Source organism: Eulemur rufifrons, chromosome 6 (genome assembly GCF_041146395.1).
Source record: "Eulemur rufifrons isolate Redbay chromosome 6, OSU_ERuf_1, whole genome shotgun sequence".
Lineage (NCBI taxonomy): Eukaryota > Metazoa > Chordata > Mammalia > Primates > Lemuridae > Eulemur > Eulemur rufifrons.
This window is the reverse complement of record NC_090988.1, coordinates 95,620,583-95,638,650: the sequence shown is the minus strand read 5'-3', so window position 1 is coordinate 95,638,650 and position 18,068 is coordinate 95,620,583. Positions and strand designations below refer to the sequence as shown.

At 57.3% G+C, this 18,068-nt stretch overlaps 1 protein-coding gene across 1 annotated transcript; it reads left to right on the top strand.

Annotated features, from left to right (window-relative positions):
- Nucleotides 1-6,304: 6,304 nt before the first annotated feature.
- Nucleotides 6,305-15,395, top strand: FADS3 (fatty acid desaturase 3). The gene is given in 12 exon segments (XM_069470105.1): nucleotides 6,305-6,529; nucleotides 9,043-9,153; nucleotides 9,611-9,808; nucleotides 10,289-10,390; nucleotides 10,534-10,656; nucleotides 10,939-10,996; nucleotides 11,561-11,637; nucleotides 12,163-12,260; nucleotides 12,702-12,798; nucleotides 12,937-13,016; nucleotides 13,241-13,366; nucleotides 15,344-15,395. Coding segments are annotated over 12 exon segments (1,347 nt in total).
- Nucleotides 15,396-18,068: the final 2,673 nt, after the last annotated feature.

The following is an 18,068-nucleotide window of genomic DNA, read 5'->3' as shown; positions in this document are numbered from 1 at the left end:
TCCACCTGTGATTTGAGTCCCCTCCCCGTCTCCCCAGCCCCTTTAGGTGCTCACTGGTCGGGCCTCCTGTCACAAACACGCATTCATTCGCTCACAAGGACCAGGCTTCTCCTCCTCAGTAGAAGGCAGTCAGTCCTGCTGGGCCTGCCCCTGCCGTAGCATTTCCTGTTGTCAGGCTCCAGGCGGGGCCATCGTGAACAGAAAACAGCTGGGATACCCGGAGGATACACACGAACACACTCTGGCCTGTGTATGTCCCAGCCATGGCTTGTATCTGGGCACGGACCATGTTCTAAACACTTAAAATGAACTAATTCACTTAATCCTCACAGCAACCTTAGAAAATACTATTATCCCCATTTTACAGCTGAATCAGGTGAGGCACAGAGAGGTCACAAAGAGGAAATGGTGGCCCCAGGAGAGAAATAACGAGCCTGGCACTAGAACTCATGGCATCAGCTAGCATCTTGCTTGCCTTTTGCTAAACACCCGCAATGTGCCTGGCCCTGAATTAGGCCCCCACCTGTTCTAAGAGATGTAGAAACAGGCTCAGGCAGTGGCAGAGCTAGAACTTGAATCCAGGTTTTTTTCCCACACTCTACCCCAGATCGGGAGGGGCAGCCCTCCCCAGAGGAGCTCAGGGCTTTGGCTCTCAGAGCTGCCTGGGGAGGGTTAGCTAACATCAGCCACACAGGTGGTGTTCCTCTTAAATGAATTTTCTAGGTAACCCACTTGGGCCTCTCTAAGGGCTTCCTGGCACATGTGAGTCACTTTAGCCCTCCTTGGCCACCTCTTAAAGGCCAGCACCGATCCCTCTGAGGGCAGAGGGACTGGGCCTTGTGCATTGCTCCTCTGATCACACCATCTGCCAAACCTGTCCTGATTGGCTGTGTACTCGGCAGAGGCACGCACCTCTGCGCCTCAGTTTTCTCATCTATGAGTTGCTAAACCATCTTAACCATTTTTAAGTGTACAGTTCAGTAGTGCTAAGTGCATTTAGGTTGTTCTGAAACAGATTCCCAGAACATTTTTTTTCTTTCTTTTTTTTTTTGAGACAGAGTCTCAGTCTGTCCCCCTGGGTAGAGTGCAGTGGTGTCATCGTAGCTCACAGCAACCTCAAGCTCCTGCCTAAGCCTCCCGAGTAACTGGGACTATAGGCATGCACCACGACGCCAGGATAATTTTTCTATTTTTAGTAGAGATGGGGTCTCTCTCTTGCTCAGGCTGGTCTTGGACCCGAGCTCCAGCAGTCCTCCCGCCACACCTGGCCTCTTTTCTTTTCTTTTCTTTTTTTTTTTTTTTTTTTTTTTGAGGTAGGGTCTTGCTCTGTCTCCCAGGCTGCAGTGCAGTGGCACGATCAGAGCTTACTGTAACCTCAAACTCTGGGGCTCAAGTGATCCTCCAGCCTCAGCTTTCCAAGTAGCTGGGGCTACAGGCACATGCTACTGCACCCAGCCAATTTTTAAGTTTTTTGTAGAGACGGGGTCTCAGTATGTTGCCCAGGCTGGTCATCTTGAACTCTTGGCCTCAAGCCATCCTCCTCCCTTGGCCTCCCAAAAGTACTGGGATTACAGGCACTAGCCACCACACCTGGCCCAGAACTTTTTCGTTCTACAAAACTGACACACTGTACCCATTAAACAACTCCCTCTTTCCCCATTTCCCCAGCCCCTAAAACCACCATTCTCTGGGTCATTAAATATGAAATGTCTGATTTCAAATCAAAAGTGTAGTTTATTATATCTCAAACAAGCAGCAGTGCAATTAATAAAAGTATGCACCTAAATTATAGACACAGTTTTGCCATCTTGATGGTAGCTTGTTTATGCCAGCAGTGAAGAAGCCTGGAGAGCGAGTGGCGATGAAATTGTGAAAGGCGTTTTCCACAGCTTGTTGAGAATTGAATATTTTTCCTTGCAAGAAGTGATCCAAAGCCTGGAAGAAGTGCAAAGTCGGTCAATATGGTGGATGACAGAGAGTTTCCAAGTCCTAGTCTCTGTAGTTTCAGCAGCGTTGTTTGTGTGACATATGGTCGAGTGTTGTCTTGCAAGAGGATTGGCCTGTCTCTATTGACCAATGTGGGGTGCTTAATCGCAAGCATCCTCATCATTCTGTCCGATTGGTTGCAGTAGACATCCTCTACAATAGATTGACCAGGGTTCATGAAGCTGTAGTGGATAATACCAGCACTGGACCACCAAACAGACACCATTAGCTTTTTTTGATGAATATTTGGTGTTAGACTGTGTTTTGGCACTTCATCTTTGTCCAACCACTGTGCAGAACACCTGTGATTGTCAAAAATAATCCATTTTTCATCACACGCAACAATGCGGTATGGGAATGGTTCACGTTTATGTCATGGTAGCAATGAAAGGCAGGCTTTGAGACAATTTCTCTTCTGATACTTGTTTAATTCATGCAGAGCCCATCTATCCAGCTTCTTTACCTTGCCCATTTGTTTCAAATGGTCCAGTATTGTTGGAATAGTTATGTCAAACCTTGCTGCTAATAACAATTCACACGTAGGTAGAGATGGATTCGCTTCCACTACAGCTTTCAGCTCATCATTATCCACCTTGGTTTCAAGTCGCCCACATGGCACATGTTCCAGATTAAAATCACCAGAACGGAACGTCTCAAACCATCGAAGTACTGTGCATTCATTAGCCACATCCCTCCCAAACACTTCGTTGATATTTCGAGCTGTCTGTGCTGCACTGGAACTCATATTTGAAAATAACATGAATTTTTGACTTATCCATGGTTTCCCAAAAATTGCTGTAAAAAAAATTTGAAAGATAATCACAAGCCAAAATGTGCATTTGAAAGGCTGAGGATGTACCTTCACAATAAAAATAGGAAGTGTCAAAGTGAAATGTCAGAGATTTCAACTGTCAAGCTTAGTACTTAAGGAAATTGGACACTTCATATTTAATAACCTTTCTGTTTCTACAAATCTGAGTGCTCTAGGTACCTCATATAAGAATCACACAGCATTTGTCCTTATGTGACTGGCTTATTTCACTGAGCATGATGTCCTCAATGTGCATCCATGTGACAGGATTTCCTTCCTTTTTAAGGCTGAATAATATTCCATTGTGTGTATATACCCTATTTTACTTATCCATTCATCTGTGGACACTTGGGTTGCTTCTACCTTTGACTACTGTGAACAATGCTGCTATGAACATGGGTGTACAGATATCTCTTTGAGACTCTGTCTTCAGTTCTTTGGGGCATATGCCCAGAAGTGGAATGTCTGGATCGTATGGTAGTTCTATTTTTATTTTTTTAGGAACTTTCATACTGTATTACATAGTGACTGCACCATTTCACAATCGCACCAACGGTGCACAAAGGTTCCACATCCTTCCCGATTGTTATTTTCCTGTTTTATAGTAGCCATTCAAACAGGTGTGAGGGGATATCACACTGTGGTTTTGATTTGCATCTTCTGACGATCAGTGATGTTGAGCATCTTTTCATATGTTTCTTGGCCATTTGCGTGTACCCCTTTTTCCTAAAGGGTGCTCTCAGGAGCTCTGCCCTGCCACCAGAGTGATGCCTTCCAGGAGGATCTTTGGTGGCTAGTAGGGCTGTGGTCCCTGCTCTAACTGGCCACAAACAGCTCTTGCATAACTCTGTGGCTCCCACCTCTTCAGACCCCTCCTTTCTCAGAAGAGTTGTGTCCGGGGCCTAATAACCAAGCTCATGATGTGTGAGCTTTAACGCAAAGCTAACTCCTAAAGCTCTGACCTGAGTCCACTCTGCGTGTCCGCCGCAGAATAAATACCTGGGCTTTGCGACTGCTCTTTCTGGTAGGCCCAGAGGTTTTTCTTAAATTCGCCCCACCAGGCCACCGCACAGCACAAACATCACTTGGCTCTAGGAGGTAGGTGGTGGCTTTGCAGGGGATGGAGATTTCAACGTGTCCAACAAGAGGCCTGTGTGGCAGCTCGCAACTGAGAGAAACCTGGCAGGGACCGAGGCAGGGGCTGCACTTGAAAGATTTGAGGGACTCCCCTCAAACCTCAAGCTCCTCCCTCCAAAAATAAAAATAGTTCAGCTGGCCCGTTCTCCTTCCCCCTCCCACCGCCCAAACCTTGGCAGTGCCTGATGACAGCTCAAGAATGTTGAGTAATGCCTCTCCCTTTCCACGTGGTCTGAGAGGCCTCGGCTGCCCTGGCTTGGGGGTTTGGGGACAATTGAGTGCCAAGTTCCCCTAGCCCCTCTGACTCCCTGAAAGTTGCAAGACCCACTGGGTTGAAGTCCAGAGAGGGAGAGTGGCCTATGGAAGGCCCCGAAGCCTGCAGGGAAATACCGAGGGGAGCTGTTCACCTGGGCTGTGGGAAGGAGACACTCACAGTCGGGCTTTACAGGAACACAGAACCTGGGTGGCAGAAGGGCCCCACCACCTCTCTCCCCACACTGGACTGAAGTGGCTGGAGGGGGTGGCATGGCCCAAGCCCTGTCCCTGCTCTACATCCTTGGGGATCCATTCCCCATCTCCCCTGGGGCACCTGGGGCAGGTGGAGGTTCTAACCTATCCAACCCACAACCAGCTCACCATAGGGGCTGAGACCAGATCAGGGCCCTGGGGAAAAAGCCCCTGGATGGTCCCTGGGCTGGCCACAGCTGACCACCGAGGGCTGCGGAAAATGCGGCAAGGGCCACGACCCCTGTGGACGGGCTGCACTTTGGAGCAGAGGGTGCATTTCTTCCAAGAGTCTGCCTTCCTCGTCCCTGTGCTGTGTAACCACACGGGGGCAGGGGTCCCAGCCACGTTCCTCTAGCCCCACACACGTGCCAGCAGGGGGTTCCAGGATTCAGTGGGCACCTCAGTGGAGAGGACTCAGGCAGCCCCCATCCATGGTGACATCAAGGTCCCCTCTTGTCCTTCTGCAGACCCTGGTCCTTCTGTCACACAAATATTAGCTACAATAGTTTCCTACAAATTGTTAGACTAAGACAAAATATTAGCATATCAGAAATCTATACTTAGGGTTCTGTAAGTATATCCCCAAACCAGCACATCAGCAACACCTGGGAACTTGTTAGACATGCAGGCCCCTGCCCCGCACCAGACCTGTGGAGTCACACTCTGCGGGTAGGGCCCAGTAGTCAGTTTCAATAAGCCTTCCAGGTGGTTCTGAAGGGTGTTCAAGTTTGACAACCACTGCTCTGGAGGTAACCTTAGCCTGACTTTTTTTTCTTTTCTTTTTCTTTTCTTTTTTTTTTTTTGAGACAGGGTCTCACTCCGTCACCCAGGCAGGAGTGCAGTGGTGCAATCACAGCTCACTGCAGCCTCTAACTCCTGACCTCAAGTAATCCTCCCACCTCAGCCTCCCAAAGTGCTAAGCTTACAGGTGTGAGCCACCGTGTCCCTTAGCCTGATTTCTATTCCTTGTTGGTTTGAACTCAACTTTTAGGAACGGGTGTCTTTATCTCAAAAAAAAAAAAAAAACCAAACAAAAAAACACAACAGAGCAAATTGGGGAGCTACCTACGCTGTCAAAGGCCTTGAATTTATTTTATAGTAAAAAAAGGGAGGGGGTGGGGTTGAAGAAGGTCGGCTCCTCTTCCTTCCCAGTGGCCAGCCCCAGTATACCCAGCCCAGCAGTCCCGATGGCGGGCATCGGGGAGACCACCGGCCCCCAGCAGAGGGCTCCGCAGGAGCAGCAGCGGCGGTGGGAGTGGCCTCGTCGCGCAGACGTTGGGGTCCCTTGTTGGAAAGCTGTTTGCAGTCACCCCGAGATAGTGTCCCACCTCTGGGCGCTCCGGATTTAACGTTCTAGGACGCGCAGCTGGAAGGCCCCAGACCCCTGGCCTGTCCTTCCAAGGGCACAGACCTGGACTCCGCCTGGGCCCCATAGGGCGCCGCGGGGCGGGCACAACGTGTGCGCTGAGCGCCGGCCCCCGCCCCCGGCCGAGCCAGGAGCCCGGGGAGCCGGGGCGGGACAATGCCCTGCGGGCAGGGCTGAGCGTGGTGGCCGCGGCCCTCCTGGGAGGGGCGACCCCGCCCTCCCCGGCCGGCCGATGGTGGCCGCGGCGCTGCGGGGATTGGAGCCGGCGCGGGGTGGCCGCCCGGAAGCCGGGAGCAGGGGAGGGCGAGGCGAGGCGGGCGCTGCCACCGCGGTTATAAGGCAGCGAAAAGTTGCCTGCGCCGAGAGCCCGCACGCTCGTACGGCGGCCGCAGCGGCAGGGCGGGGCCGGGAGCCGCGGAGACCCCGGGGACGCCACCTCGCTTCCCTTGGTGTCTCGATCGGGTCTCGGGAACGTCCCAGGACTTTCGCGCGCAGCCATGGGTGGCGTCGGGGAGCCCCGAGGGGAGCGGGGGCCGGGGGAAGGGCCCGTGCGGCCGGGGGCGCCGCTGCCCACCTTCCGCTGGGAGGAGATCCGCCGGCACGACCTGCCTGGCGACACGTGGCTGGTCATCGAGCGTCGCGTCTACAACATCAGCCGCTGGGCACAGCGGCACCCGGGGGGCAGCCGGCTCATCGGCCACTACGGCGCTGAGGACGCCACGGTAAAGAAGGCACCAACGGCGGGGTAGAGCCTGGCGTCCGCCGGGGCCTGGGCCGTGGGCACCGTGTCCCCCTCCACCTGCGGGACCTTAGCATCCTTCCTCCCTTCTGACCTTTGACCTCCACCCCCGGGACCGAGAGTTGGGACAGACTAGCTAGTGGCTGGCGTGGTGGGGTGAGGAGGCCACCTCCCTGCATGGAGGACCGCAGGCTGTCTCCAGAGCAGGTCTGTGGGGGAGAAAGGGGCTCTCAGAGGTGGGCGTGTCTTGGTGGACAGAGCCCGCCCTAGGCGAGGGCCCTCCCTGTCGCTCTGAGGTTCCTCAGACCAGGTCACTTGTGCTAGGTGCTTGCTAGGTGCTCGGGGCAGGGCAGGGTCCCCAGGGCTTGACAGGGATGTGCTACCAGAGGCTGGGGGCTGGGCAGAGCCGGAAGGTCTGTGGCTTTCCCAAGAGTTGCTGTAAATGGCTCTGAGGGGCAGTGAGTGACTCACCTCTTCTGGGCTAGCAGCTGCACGTGGGAGGACTTTGCCAGCCAGGCTGGGTGGGCCTCCTTGGGGAGCACAGTCACCCCGGGAAGAGGCTGGTCTCTGGGGACCCCGACTTCACCTTCACAGCCCCTGTCTAGACAAGGCTGGCTGTGGCCCGGCCCCACGGGACCATCTGGTGGGAGCCCAGTGGTGGAGCACCCTCTTGGAACAGACCTATCAGCCCCTTTTGCTCAGTCCCCCACCTTGAGAATAGGGCCATGGTGCTCTGTTATTGACCATCAAATTTCTGGGCTGGCCACACTAGGTACCAGGAAGGTCTTCAAGACCTGAGGGGATGAATCCCTAACCGTGGAACTTTAGGCAGCAGAGGAGATTCTGTCCTGTCCCATGACTGTCACCCTTCCTGTTGCCAGGGCCACCTGTTCTCTGCCCACTGCCTCCTCCCATGGGTTGGGCAGTCTCTCTTCCCCCCTTAACCCCAGCAAGCAGAGGAGTTAGGGTGAGACTCCTCCTGAAATTCTAAAAACTGAGAGAAATCCTCTCTGAGGGGCTGGGCACTGGCCCGAGGGGGCAGCATAGCCGGGCTGACTCAGGCTGTGGGCGCCTGGCGAGGGGGCCTGGTGCATGGGCGCCATGTGGGCGCCGCGTGCACAGATGAGTGTGGATGTGCGTGTCTGCCTTTCTGCCAGGGCATCGTGGGTTGGATGAGGTGCACAGCTCCTCTGCCTCAGCCTGGCTGAGCCCTGGCCTCCCTTCGAGGGTCTCATGGGTGCCTGCTCTGGCCTTTTCAACCTGTAGGACAGGATGAGGGCAGATGAGGGGGCGGACCACAGAGAGCTTTTATTCATGGCTCTTTCCTGTTTGGTGCCAGGCCGACGCTGGGGGCCCTCGCATGTGGAATTCCTGACTTACCTTTAGCTTGGGTCCCTGACACCTCCACCTGGCAGTTTTCTCATTTATTCGTGGCCAATAAGATCTGTTGGGGGCAAAAAAAAAACAACCCAAAAACGAAAACAACAAACAACTCTCTGCCACCTGGGGCTGGGTCCTGGCTCTGTCATTGGAGGCTCTGAGCCACCTTGAACCAGGCGTGTCCTAACTCTGAGCCTCAGTTTCCTGCTCTGTAAAGTGGGGAGAACTGGGCCAGACAGTGAGCTGGCCAAGGACAGAACTGTGCTTTCTTAACTCCACGGCCCCAGGGCCACCACGTACTAGTTTGTGTTCAGTAAATGTTGCTGGCTCTTAAGTGTGAGTGTGCCCTACAAACTGTAGAGTGCAGTGGGACAGCTCTGCATGGCTCCCCGTTTGCTGGGTGGCCTTGTCTGGTTACATTCCTGTCTTTAATAGGAAGGGGCTGCTCTAGGCCATCTCTTAGCTCCCTCAAGACCCCAAACACTGGGCTGGAGCTGCCAGAAATACCTGGTCTATTCAGGCCACAAGGCTGTGAGGTGGTTGAGGAAGGCAACCGCAATCTCTGTTCACGATGGGTCCACAGGGCACACCGGGGGTTGGACCAGCCCAGTGGCCTTTGTGGTCTGAGTCCAGACCTCAGGCGCCCCATCCCAAGCCTTGGGGCTAAGGTCGTGGGGGGCAGCCATCCTGCAGGGCCGACTCCAGCAGCACCTCTCACCAGCCTGGCTGCCCATCGGCTGTTCTATGTCCAGGCAACAGACGCCTTCCTGCCAGGAAATTCCCAGAGTTCCTGTGCCATGAAGTTAGCCTGTGGCCATCCTGGGACACAAAGCCAGTTACCCTAGGGAGAGCACTCTGGAGAGGAGTCCGTGTGCTGGGTGAAGTGGATGGAGCACGGCTGGTGAGGGATGACAAGTCGCTTACCAGGGCTTAGGGAGGACCAGGAAGGACCATGGGCAAGGCTGACCCACTGGTCCTGTTTTGTTGGCTGCTGAACAACCTGCTGACTTTCTGCCCGCCCACCAACTGTTCTTCCGCCCTGTCTCTGCCGGCCGCCTCTGGGTACTGCTCCAGCTGTCCGTCTGCCTGTCCTCCTAACTGTCTGCTCTCCTTCAGGATGCCTTCCTCACCTTCCACCAGGATCTTGGTTTTGTGCGCAAGTTCCTCCAGCCCCTGCTGATCGGAGAGCTGGCCCCGGAGGAGCCCGGCCAGGACAGAGGCCAGAACGTGAGCAGGGCTGTGGTGGAGGCTCAGCCCCGGGTGGGGGCGCTGGGAGGCTGAGGCGCACTGCCGCATCGCCAGTAGCGAAGCTGCGGCGATGCCCTGCAGGAGCCCAGGGCTCCAGAGCCAGCACTGGCTCAGGGCGCTTGCCAGGCCCCCAGGCGAGCCCCTTCTCCCCTCTGGGCCCCGTCTCCAGCGAGGACTTTAATGAGCTGGGCTCCAGGGGTTCTCTGCTGACTCTGGCTTCTCACCCACCTCACACCTTTGGGACGAGGAGGAGACTTCGCCACCAGCTAGTCCCCAGCTCACACCGGGCTGGGTGCTCTCACGCTGCCATCCTCTTTTGGCCACACCCCTTGGACCTGGCACTGGGAGGAGTGGCTGGGGCTTGAGGAGCCCTGGGAACCTCCTGAAGGCAACGGGGCCTCACTTCCCCGGCTGACCAGCCGCTCCACCCTGGCAGGCCCAGCTGGTTGAGGACTTCCGAGCCCTGCGCCAGGCAGCCGAGGACATGAAGCTGTTCGAGGCCAGTCCTGCCTTCTTCGCTCTGCTCCTGGGCCACATCCTGGCCATGGAGGTGCTGGCCTGGCTCCTCATCCTCCTGCTGGGCCCTGGCTGGGTGCCCAGCACCCTCGCCACCCTCCTCCTGGCTGCCTCCCAGGTGACCGCAGCACCGCCTGGCAGCCACGCCAGACCGCCCAGCATACCTGGGGCCCAGCACTCTGGACATATTTGCTGAATAAGTGAATGAACGAATGGGTGAATGAGTGAACAGCCGCAGGGCCCACACAGCACGTCTGGGGGTCGAGCTGTGTTCTAAGTGAGTCTCGGGAGTCCCTTGTTTAATAAATCCTGTGCAAGCAAGCACAGGGCGGGAACCAGCTCCATGGCAGACTTCCAAGCCCTCCGCCTCCCTGAGACTCACTTGTCCTTTCTGTAAGAAGAGAAAGCCTGCCCACAAGGGTCTTGAAATGGAGCGTTAGCCGCGGGTGTGCCCTGCGAGCTGGAAGGGTCCACGGGGGCTCCAGGGCTGGGGCCCCAGACAGCCAGCACCCTCCTCCCTGGCTGGAGCCAGGCACTGGGAGTCCCGTCCCTGCATGGGCTCCCTCCCAGCGGCTCCTGACCCTGCCTCTCTCCCCAGGTTCAGAGTTGGTATCTGCAGCACGACCTGGGCCACGCCTGCGTCTTCAGGAAGCCCAGGTGGAACCAAGTGGCCCACCAGTTTGTGATGGGGCAGCTGACGGTGAGGGTGGCGGTGGGGTGGGCAGCCAGGCGCTGAGTGGGGGCACCAAGTGGGGGTGCTGTGCCGCATCTGCCCCAGTGTCTGGGCAGAGAGTGGTGGGCATGGCCTGGCCCTACCCCACAGAGCCCCTTCCTCCCCCACAGGGCTTTTCCGTCCACTGGTGGAACTTCCGCCACTTCCAGCACCACGCTAAGCCCAACGTCTCCCACAAAGACCCAGACGTGACTATGGCGCCTTTCATCCTCCTGGGGGAGTTTTCCATGGAGGTGGGTGGGGAGGGACGTGGACACCCTTGGGCCAGGCCTGAGGCTGAGGGGGACCAAGCCCTTCGCTCTGGCCCTGCCCGGCCTCTGACCTAGCCCTCCACTCTAGCCAGGCTGAGCCCCTGCCCCTGGTCTCCCCTCCCCACCTCCCAGCCTGCTGGGGTTGAGGGGCCCAGTTGCTAGCATCTAGAGTTGTTGGTTTGACCTTGGCCCCAGCCAGCCGCTGACGTGGTCTGGGCGGAGGGCCTGGGGAGCCGCTCTCCCAGCCAGCGCTTGTCTTCACAGTATGGCAAGAAGAAGCTCAGATACTTACCCTATAACCACCAGCACCTGTACTTCCTGAGTGAGTGGCCATTTGTCCTCCTGGGGGTGGGGGCGTCCCCAAGCCTGCACTGTCCTCCCTGCTGTCCTGGACTGCTCCCAGCCACCCCCAGTGGCAGGGTGCACCTGTTAACCCTCCCCCTCCAGGGCGTCGTCTCAGCTCTGCTTGGGTCGCCCCGGCCAGCAGCGTCTCTCACTCTGCCAGCACCGCGCCTTTGCCCAGGCTGGTCCCTTGGCCTGGGGTGCCTTCCAGCCATGTGCAGTCACATCCCTGCTTTCCCCTCACATCAGCGTGATCCGGAGCCCTAGAGTGTTCGGCAATACTGGGTCAGACAGTGGGGATTCAAGGCCGGAGAAGGGAGGCGGGAGGCAGAGGGCGGTGGGGCCAGGGCCAGCCTGGGGAGGCCTGGACATGGAGGGAATGAGGGTGGCCCAGACCTTGGTCATGTGGGGTCATCCCAGCTGGATGGGACCAGCACTGGCATCCCATGGGCATTCCTGGAGTGACAGAGCCCCTGCGCCCAGCTTCCCACCCTGCCTCGGCATCCAGCCCTGCCCCTGAGCTCTATCCTGCTCCTTCTCACAGTCGGCCCACCGATGCTCGTCCTGGTGAACTTCGAGACGGAAAACCTGAAGTACATGCTGAAGCACATGCAGTGGGCGGTGAGTGGACTGCTCAGGACCCCAGGCAGACGGCTGTGTGGCAGCAGGTGGGGCCTCAGGGGGCAGCACCTGCCCAGGAAGGCAAACGGTGCACACGTGCATGCAACAGTGTGCCTCATGTGTGTGTGCACACAAGAGAAGCGCGAGTGTGCACGTGACTGGATGTGTGTGCTCAAGTGTGCACATGGCTGCGTGTATGGTGGGTGTGCGCATGGGGCATGGTGTGGATGCTCTCAGCGGGGGTGTCCTCCTTGGGGGGTATTGCTGGGCTGACTCTGCCAGGCCTGTGTCCCTGCACACCGTGTATGGCACCTTCACCTCCGAGGTCAGCCTTGTGAGCTAGCAGGGTGGGGACCCTGTCCCTTTACCCAACTGAGAAAACCCAGAGAGGGCCAGTGTGCTGTCCCAGGCTCCAAGGCAAGCCAAGCAGAAGGGGTGGATGAACCCAGCCCCCCACCACCTGCCAGGCCCCCAGACCCCCACCGCCTGGAGACCACTCAGTATCTCCTCTGCCCTCCTCTGCAGGACTTGCTCTGAGCTGCCAGCTTCTATGCCCGCTTCTTCTTGTCCTATGTTCCCTTCTATGGCGTCCCTGGGGCACTGCTCTTCTTTGTTGCTGTCAGGTATGGCCAGATTCGAATGGCAGGGTGTGGGGAGGTCATACACGGGTGGAAGGTGTCCTGTCCACAGTCCTCCCGCCTCAGAGCCTCCATTTCCCCATCTGCAGAATGGGGCCGGCAGTCCTGCCTCCCCGGGTTGTTGGGGGATCAGATAAACATGCGTGTGGCAGCATCCTGGGGATGGCGGGTTTGGGGGAAGCGGCCTGGCTTGCAAGTGGCCCCGTGGATGTCCACCCTCATAGCAGTGACACCCTGGGCTCAGCCTTGTGGTAGACCCTGCCCTGTTCAGCTTCTTTAAACACCAGGTGGGGAGCGAGTACCACAGTCCCATTGTACAGATGAGCAAGCTGGGGCCCCTGTCTGGGGAACAGCCACCCTCCAGCCTCCACTCAGGGTGCCTAAGTGTCAAGCTGGACATGGGCAGTGCCCGAGCCTCCCCCACAGGGTCCTGGAGGGCATCTGGTTCGTGGGGATCACACAGATGAACCACCTCCCCAAAGAGATCGGCCCAGAGAAGCACCGGGACTGGGCCAGCTCTCAGGTGGGCCGCAGGGGTGGGGCGGGCTGGGATGCCAGCAGGCAAGGACGGACGGGGCCCTGATGGGGCTACATGGGGTGTGGCATGGGGTCAGGGCTCCGTGACAGCCTCTCTCACCTGTGCCCCACTGGCTCCTGGCAGCTGGTGGCCACCTGCAATGTGGAGCCCTCGTTCTTCATGGACTGGTTCACCGGGCACCTCACCTTCCAGATTGAGCACCAGTGAGTGCAGGTCCCGGAGGCCCCACGGGTGGGGGTGAGGCCTGAGCCCGGGGGCAGACCAGGAGCCTCTTTTCAGTCTTTCCTGGGGAGGCCAAGACAGGATCCCTGGACTCACTGGGGGTCCTGGGAGAGGTGGTGAGTAGGGCCTAGGAGGTGAGGAGTGGGCGGGGCTACCCGTGGTAGTCCCCCAACCTCAGGTGCCAGCGCACGCTCCCCACCCCCAGCCTCTTCCCAAAGATGCCAAGGCACAACTACCGCAGGATGGCCCCGCTGGTCCAGGCACTGTGTGCCAAGCACGGCCTCAACTATGAGGTGAAGCCCTTCCTCACCGCGATAGTGGACATCGTCAGGTGAGGCTGCAGCCCAGCCCCTCGGCTCACAGTGGTGGCCCTGGGTAGGGGCCTCGCCCGCCCTGGTCCTGGGCAGCCCCTCCCAAGCAGCCACGTGAGCCCCTCCCTAAGAGCTGGCATGAGGGCCTTTCCGTCCTCAGCGTGGACCCTCCCTCCTTCCCAGTGTGCATTCGCACCGTGAGGATTTACAGAGCCCCCGCCATGGGCTCAGGCCCCGTCCTCCAAACACATCCGTGTTCTGCGGTGAGCAGGTCTATGCAGACCTACCCCCAAAGGCCCCGGGGCTCAGAGACCGAAGAAAGAGGCTGACAAATTCAGTTTTCCAGAAAGAAACATTTAATAGGGACTTACAAACAGAAGTGATGTCTCAGGTGGCCATGAGACGATGATGCCCGCACCCACCCTCCACAGATAGCCTCTATGTAGCAGGCCTTTTGGGTAAAACCTGTGCAGCTGGTCGCCTCCCAGACTTTCTGGGGAAACTCGTGACTTCTGGGGAGGTTAGATAAGCATTTTCACGAGGGTTTGTCTATGCTGTGGGTATTGTTCCCAGAGCTTGCTGCACAATACCGTGGTATGCAGGGGTCGGACATTGGTCATCACGGCAGTTTCACTTGAAGGTGGCGTCACTCGCCGTGCAACAAGCTGTTTTCCTACAGTCAGTGAGCAACACAGGCCAAAGCCCCTGCGTTTCTGCAAGCAGCTATTATAGAATAACAAATGAGTAAACTACGGAAAATGCGAGATACACTTTGGCAAAACAGCCACAAAAACCCTAAGTGTGGAGGAGGGGGAGGGGATGAGAAGTGGGCCAGGCAGTGGTTGTAATTTTTTTCCCTTTTAAAAATGTTACTATATCTAGGGGGGCACAAGTTGAATTCTGTGTATATATTGTATAGAGGTGCAGTCTGGGTTTTCGGCATAGCCATCACCTGGATATTGCACATTGTACCCTGCAGGTAATTTTCCATTCCTCACCCCTCACCCCTGTGAGCTCCCAATGTCCATTATCCCACTCTGTGTGTCCTTGCGTAGCCATAGCTTAGCTCCCACTTAAAAATGAGAACATGTAGCATTTATTTTTCTGTCCCTGAGTTACTTCACTTAGGATAATGGCCTCCAGTTTCATCCAAGTTGCCGCTGGAGTTGCAATTTTTAACAGAGCGGGCAGTGTTGAGAAGCTGACATGTGAGCCGAGACAGGGAGGAGGAGGGCTGGCCACGGGGGCATCTGTGGAAGGGCATAGCAGTGCGAAGGCCTGAGGCAGGAGCGTGCTGGTGTGCACCCGAGGGGAGGGGGGACATGCCCGGCTCACATCTTGGAAAGGCGCCCTGACTGGGAATACACGGGCAAGGCAGGAATCAAACTAGAAAAGTGTAGAGCAGAGGCCCCCGCAGCCATCCAGGTGAGGGGTGATGGGGTTCAGCCCTGGCGGTCACCTTGGAGGAGGGGTGCAGAGGTCAGATTCTAGGTCTTCTGTGCCTTTGCACATGCTGTTCCCTTTACTCAGATGCCTTTCCTTCTGTACTGGTGTTCAGACTCCCGCTTCTCCTTCACCATCCATCCCAGCCTGATCCTCTGAGCCCCTGCCATTCGGCTCAGTCCCTGTAGAGCACCTGGGATAGGGCTTCTGAGCGAGTTGTTGATACTTCTGGCTCCTCTGCCCAAGCCTGGGCTCCTGGTGGGCAGGCTCCATGTCCTGTGTGTCTCTGGGTCATGGCCCCAGCAGGAGGAGGCAACAGGGAGAACTGGGTGAGGGAGGGACAGGGAACCCCCCCAGGCTCATGCCTGGATTCCACTCTGGCTAGTGAGCAATTAGCCTCTTCTCCCAGCCCACAACCTGGCCCTGTGCAGTTGCCTGTGCCACATGGAAGGGGGCCCACAGGGAATGGGGATGTCCCCACTTACACTCATCATGGCGGTCTAGCGGTGTTAGGATCTTGCAGCTGCATCCCTAACACCCACCCGTCCCTCCAGGTCCCTAAAGAAGTCTGGTGACATGTGGCTGGACGCCTACCTCCATCAGTGAAGGCAGCAGAGAAGAGTGAGGGCCCCGGGCCCAGCAACCCGCAAGCCGGCCCCACACGGAATCTACACCCCAGCCCTCCACCTGCCGGCCTGGGGGTGCCCTGCCTGCCCCTCGCCTGTCTGTTCAGCAGCCCCATGGCCTTGGCTCTGGGCCCAACAGGGCCGGGGTAGAGGGACAATACATAAAGCCACACGGCAAGCATGACATGTTTTCCTAGAGCAAGAACTAGGGGAAAACTGTTATTTTTATATAAAAACATGCCCAGATATATTATGGAATAAAGCATTGAATCTGCATGAATTTTGGAGCTGGGGTCTCAGAAGATACCCCACCGTGTTCAGGCCCTTGGGCCATCAGGCTGTCGGGGGATGGCGGCTAAGGTGCTCTCCCCACTCTGGGTGCTCTGGGTTGGGGGGCTGGTGGCTCAGATCTGCCCAAGGGCCTCGTCCCTTCCCGGTCATTCCCTCACCAGCAAGCTGGGGCGAGTTGAGCTGGGCTTCACCTCTGCACGATGGGACGGGGCTGGCCCTGCAAAAGAGGACCCAGGGCTGAGGGCCATGTCTGCAGGCGTCTCTGGACGGGAGAAGCCACTGTGTTTCTGGACCTGCACCGACCTCGTTGCAGCCCTCTGTGATGGGGGTCCTCAGGGGGCCCGGTGGGGTGGGCCACATGTTGATTTTGGCACCGCACTTGGCATCACACGGGTGGTGGTGGTGCAGCCTGACTCTGCCCAGTGGCCTGCAGGGGGTGACAGTGACCTCCTCCATGCCCACCTGGGGCCAGGTGCTTGCCTGCAGTTGCTGCAGTGAATAAGCTGGACCCCTGAGGCATGGCCATTCCTGTCCCTGAGTTCCTGGAGTCTGGGGACTCACCCCAACTGGCCAGTGTCCTTGGGCAGGGCACTGCCCCTCACCAGGCCTCGGGCTCCTCATCTGACAATGGGCGAAGTTGGACTGTGCCTGTGGATTTTTGGCAAGTTCTGGGGAGGGCTTTGAGTTGCCTTTTGGGAAGGCCTGGGAAGAAGGGAAGGCTGCGCAGCGGCCTGCTTGGCCCCAGCACCTGCACACGCTGACAGCTCCACGCTGCGCTGAAGGTCCTGTCTCAAGTGTCGGCAGCTTACAGAAGAAAAAACTGAAATGCTAAGCTAGGATTTCTCCGAGGCCTTTCCAGGTTGCCCACCAGCCGCAGGGATTGCCCCCCATCCTGTCGGGACTCCCACTGGTCTGGGCTCGGCTCCATTTGGGAGGACGGAGGGGCACAAACACTGCAATTCTTGTTCAGTCCTTCCCGAGCCCACCTTCTGTGAGGGTGGAGCTGGGGAGATGCCATGCTGCTCCCAAGCCACCCCCTCCACAAGGCAGCCTGGGGCCTCTCAGACTGTGAACTTCTCTTCTCTTCCAAGACTATCTAGAAAGCTCCTTAGGGCAGGGCACCGTGGTGGCTCACGCCTGTAATCCTAGCACTCTGGGAGGCTAAGGCAGGTGTATCACTTGAGCTCAGGAGTTTGAGACCAGCCTGAGCAAGAGTAAGACCCTGTCTCTACTAAAAATAGAAAAACTATCGAGGTGCAGTAGCACACGCCTGTAGTCCCAGCTACTCGGGAGGCTGAGGCAGGAGGATCGCTTGAGCCCAGGAGTTTGAGGTTGCTGTGAGCTAGGCTGATGCCACGGCACTCTAGCCAGGCTACAGAACAGGACTCTGTCTAGAAAAATAAAAAAAAAAAGAAAACTCTTTAATGCTAAGGCTGATGATGACAGTCCCTGAGCAGGGCAGGGTGCTCTGCACGTTCCTATGGACTCTTAGCTCTTTCCAGGGGCTCCTCGTCCAGGAGGTTCTCCCTGACCCTTGGGGCTCCCCGCTGCCCGCCATAGCCTGTGGCCATAGTCTCTATGACAGCACCTAGAATATTGACCTCATTCACTGCTAGAGGCTGGTGGCGTCCCAGAGCCTGGCCCAGGAGGCCTCAGCATGGTGTGGGGGGTGATCCTGCTCAGCTCGCATCGTGGCCCAGGGGCAGGCAGCCCAAAGCCCCCCACGGCCTCCCAGTCCAGGGCAGTGCCAGCAGGAGCCTCCTGGGCAGGGCCAGGGAAGCAGACACAGGGGACAGCCTCTTCAGCTTGGTCACTAATGAGATATGTGCTCTCTGCCAGGTGTCACCCAGCCCCACCCTGACCCGCTGCTTGTTGCTTCCTCTCCCTGCTCTCTGAAGTCAGACAGACAGGGGTGGGGGGCAAGTCCTCTCTGCCAGGATGTAGGTTGTGTGACCTTGGGGAATTGCTCAACCTCTCTGAGCAGTAGTTCCACCCCCTCCTATGATGATGGAAGATGGAAGGGATGCTGCGTGGAAGGCTCTTAGCAAAGAGACCAGCAGCCAGCTCACAAGTTTATTCACAAATTTTATGCACATCATCCAATGCCCTGGGGTCACTGCTTGCGCTGTGACCTGGGACAAGCCCTTTGCCTTCTCTGAGCCCCGATTTCCAACTGGATGCTCTTTGAAAGGTGCTTCCTGCCTCAAGTGCAAATTTATGCCTAGGACAAGTCCGGCACTCAGCATCTCTGCACAGGCTGCTCCCTCTGCAGGGGGTCCCCCTGCCTGTCGCCACCTGTCCACATCCCGCTGGCTCCTGGAGCTACGTGGGCGCGCCCAGCCAGGGCAGGCTGAGGGGGGCA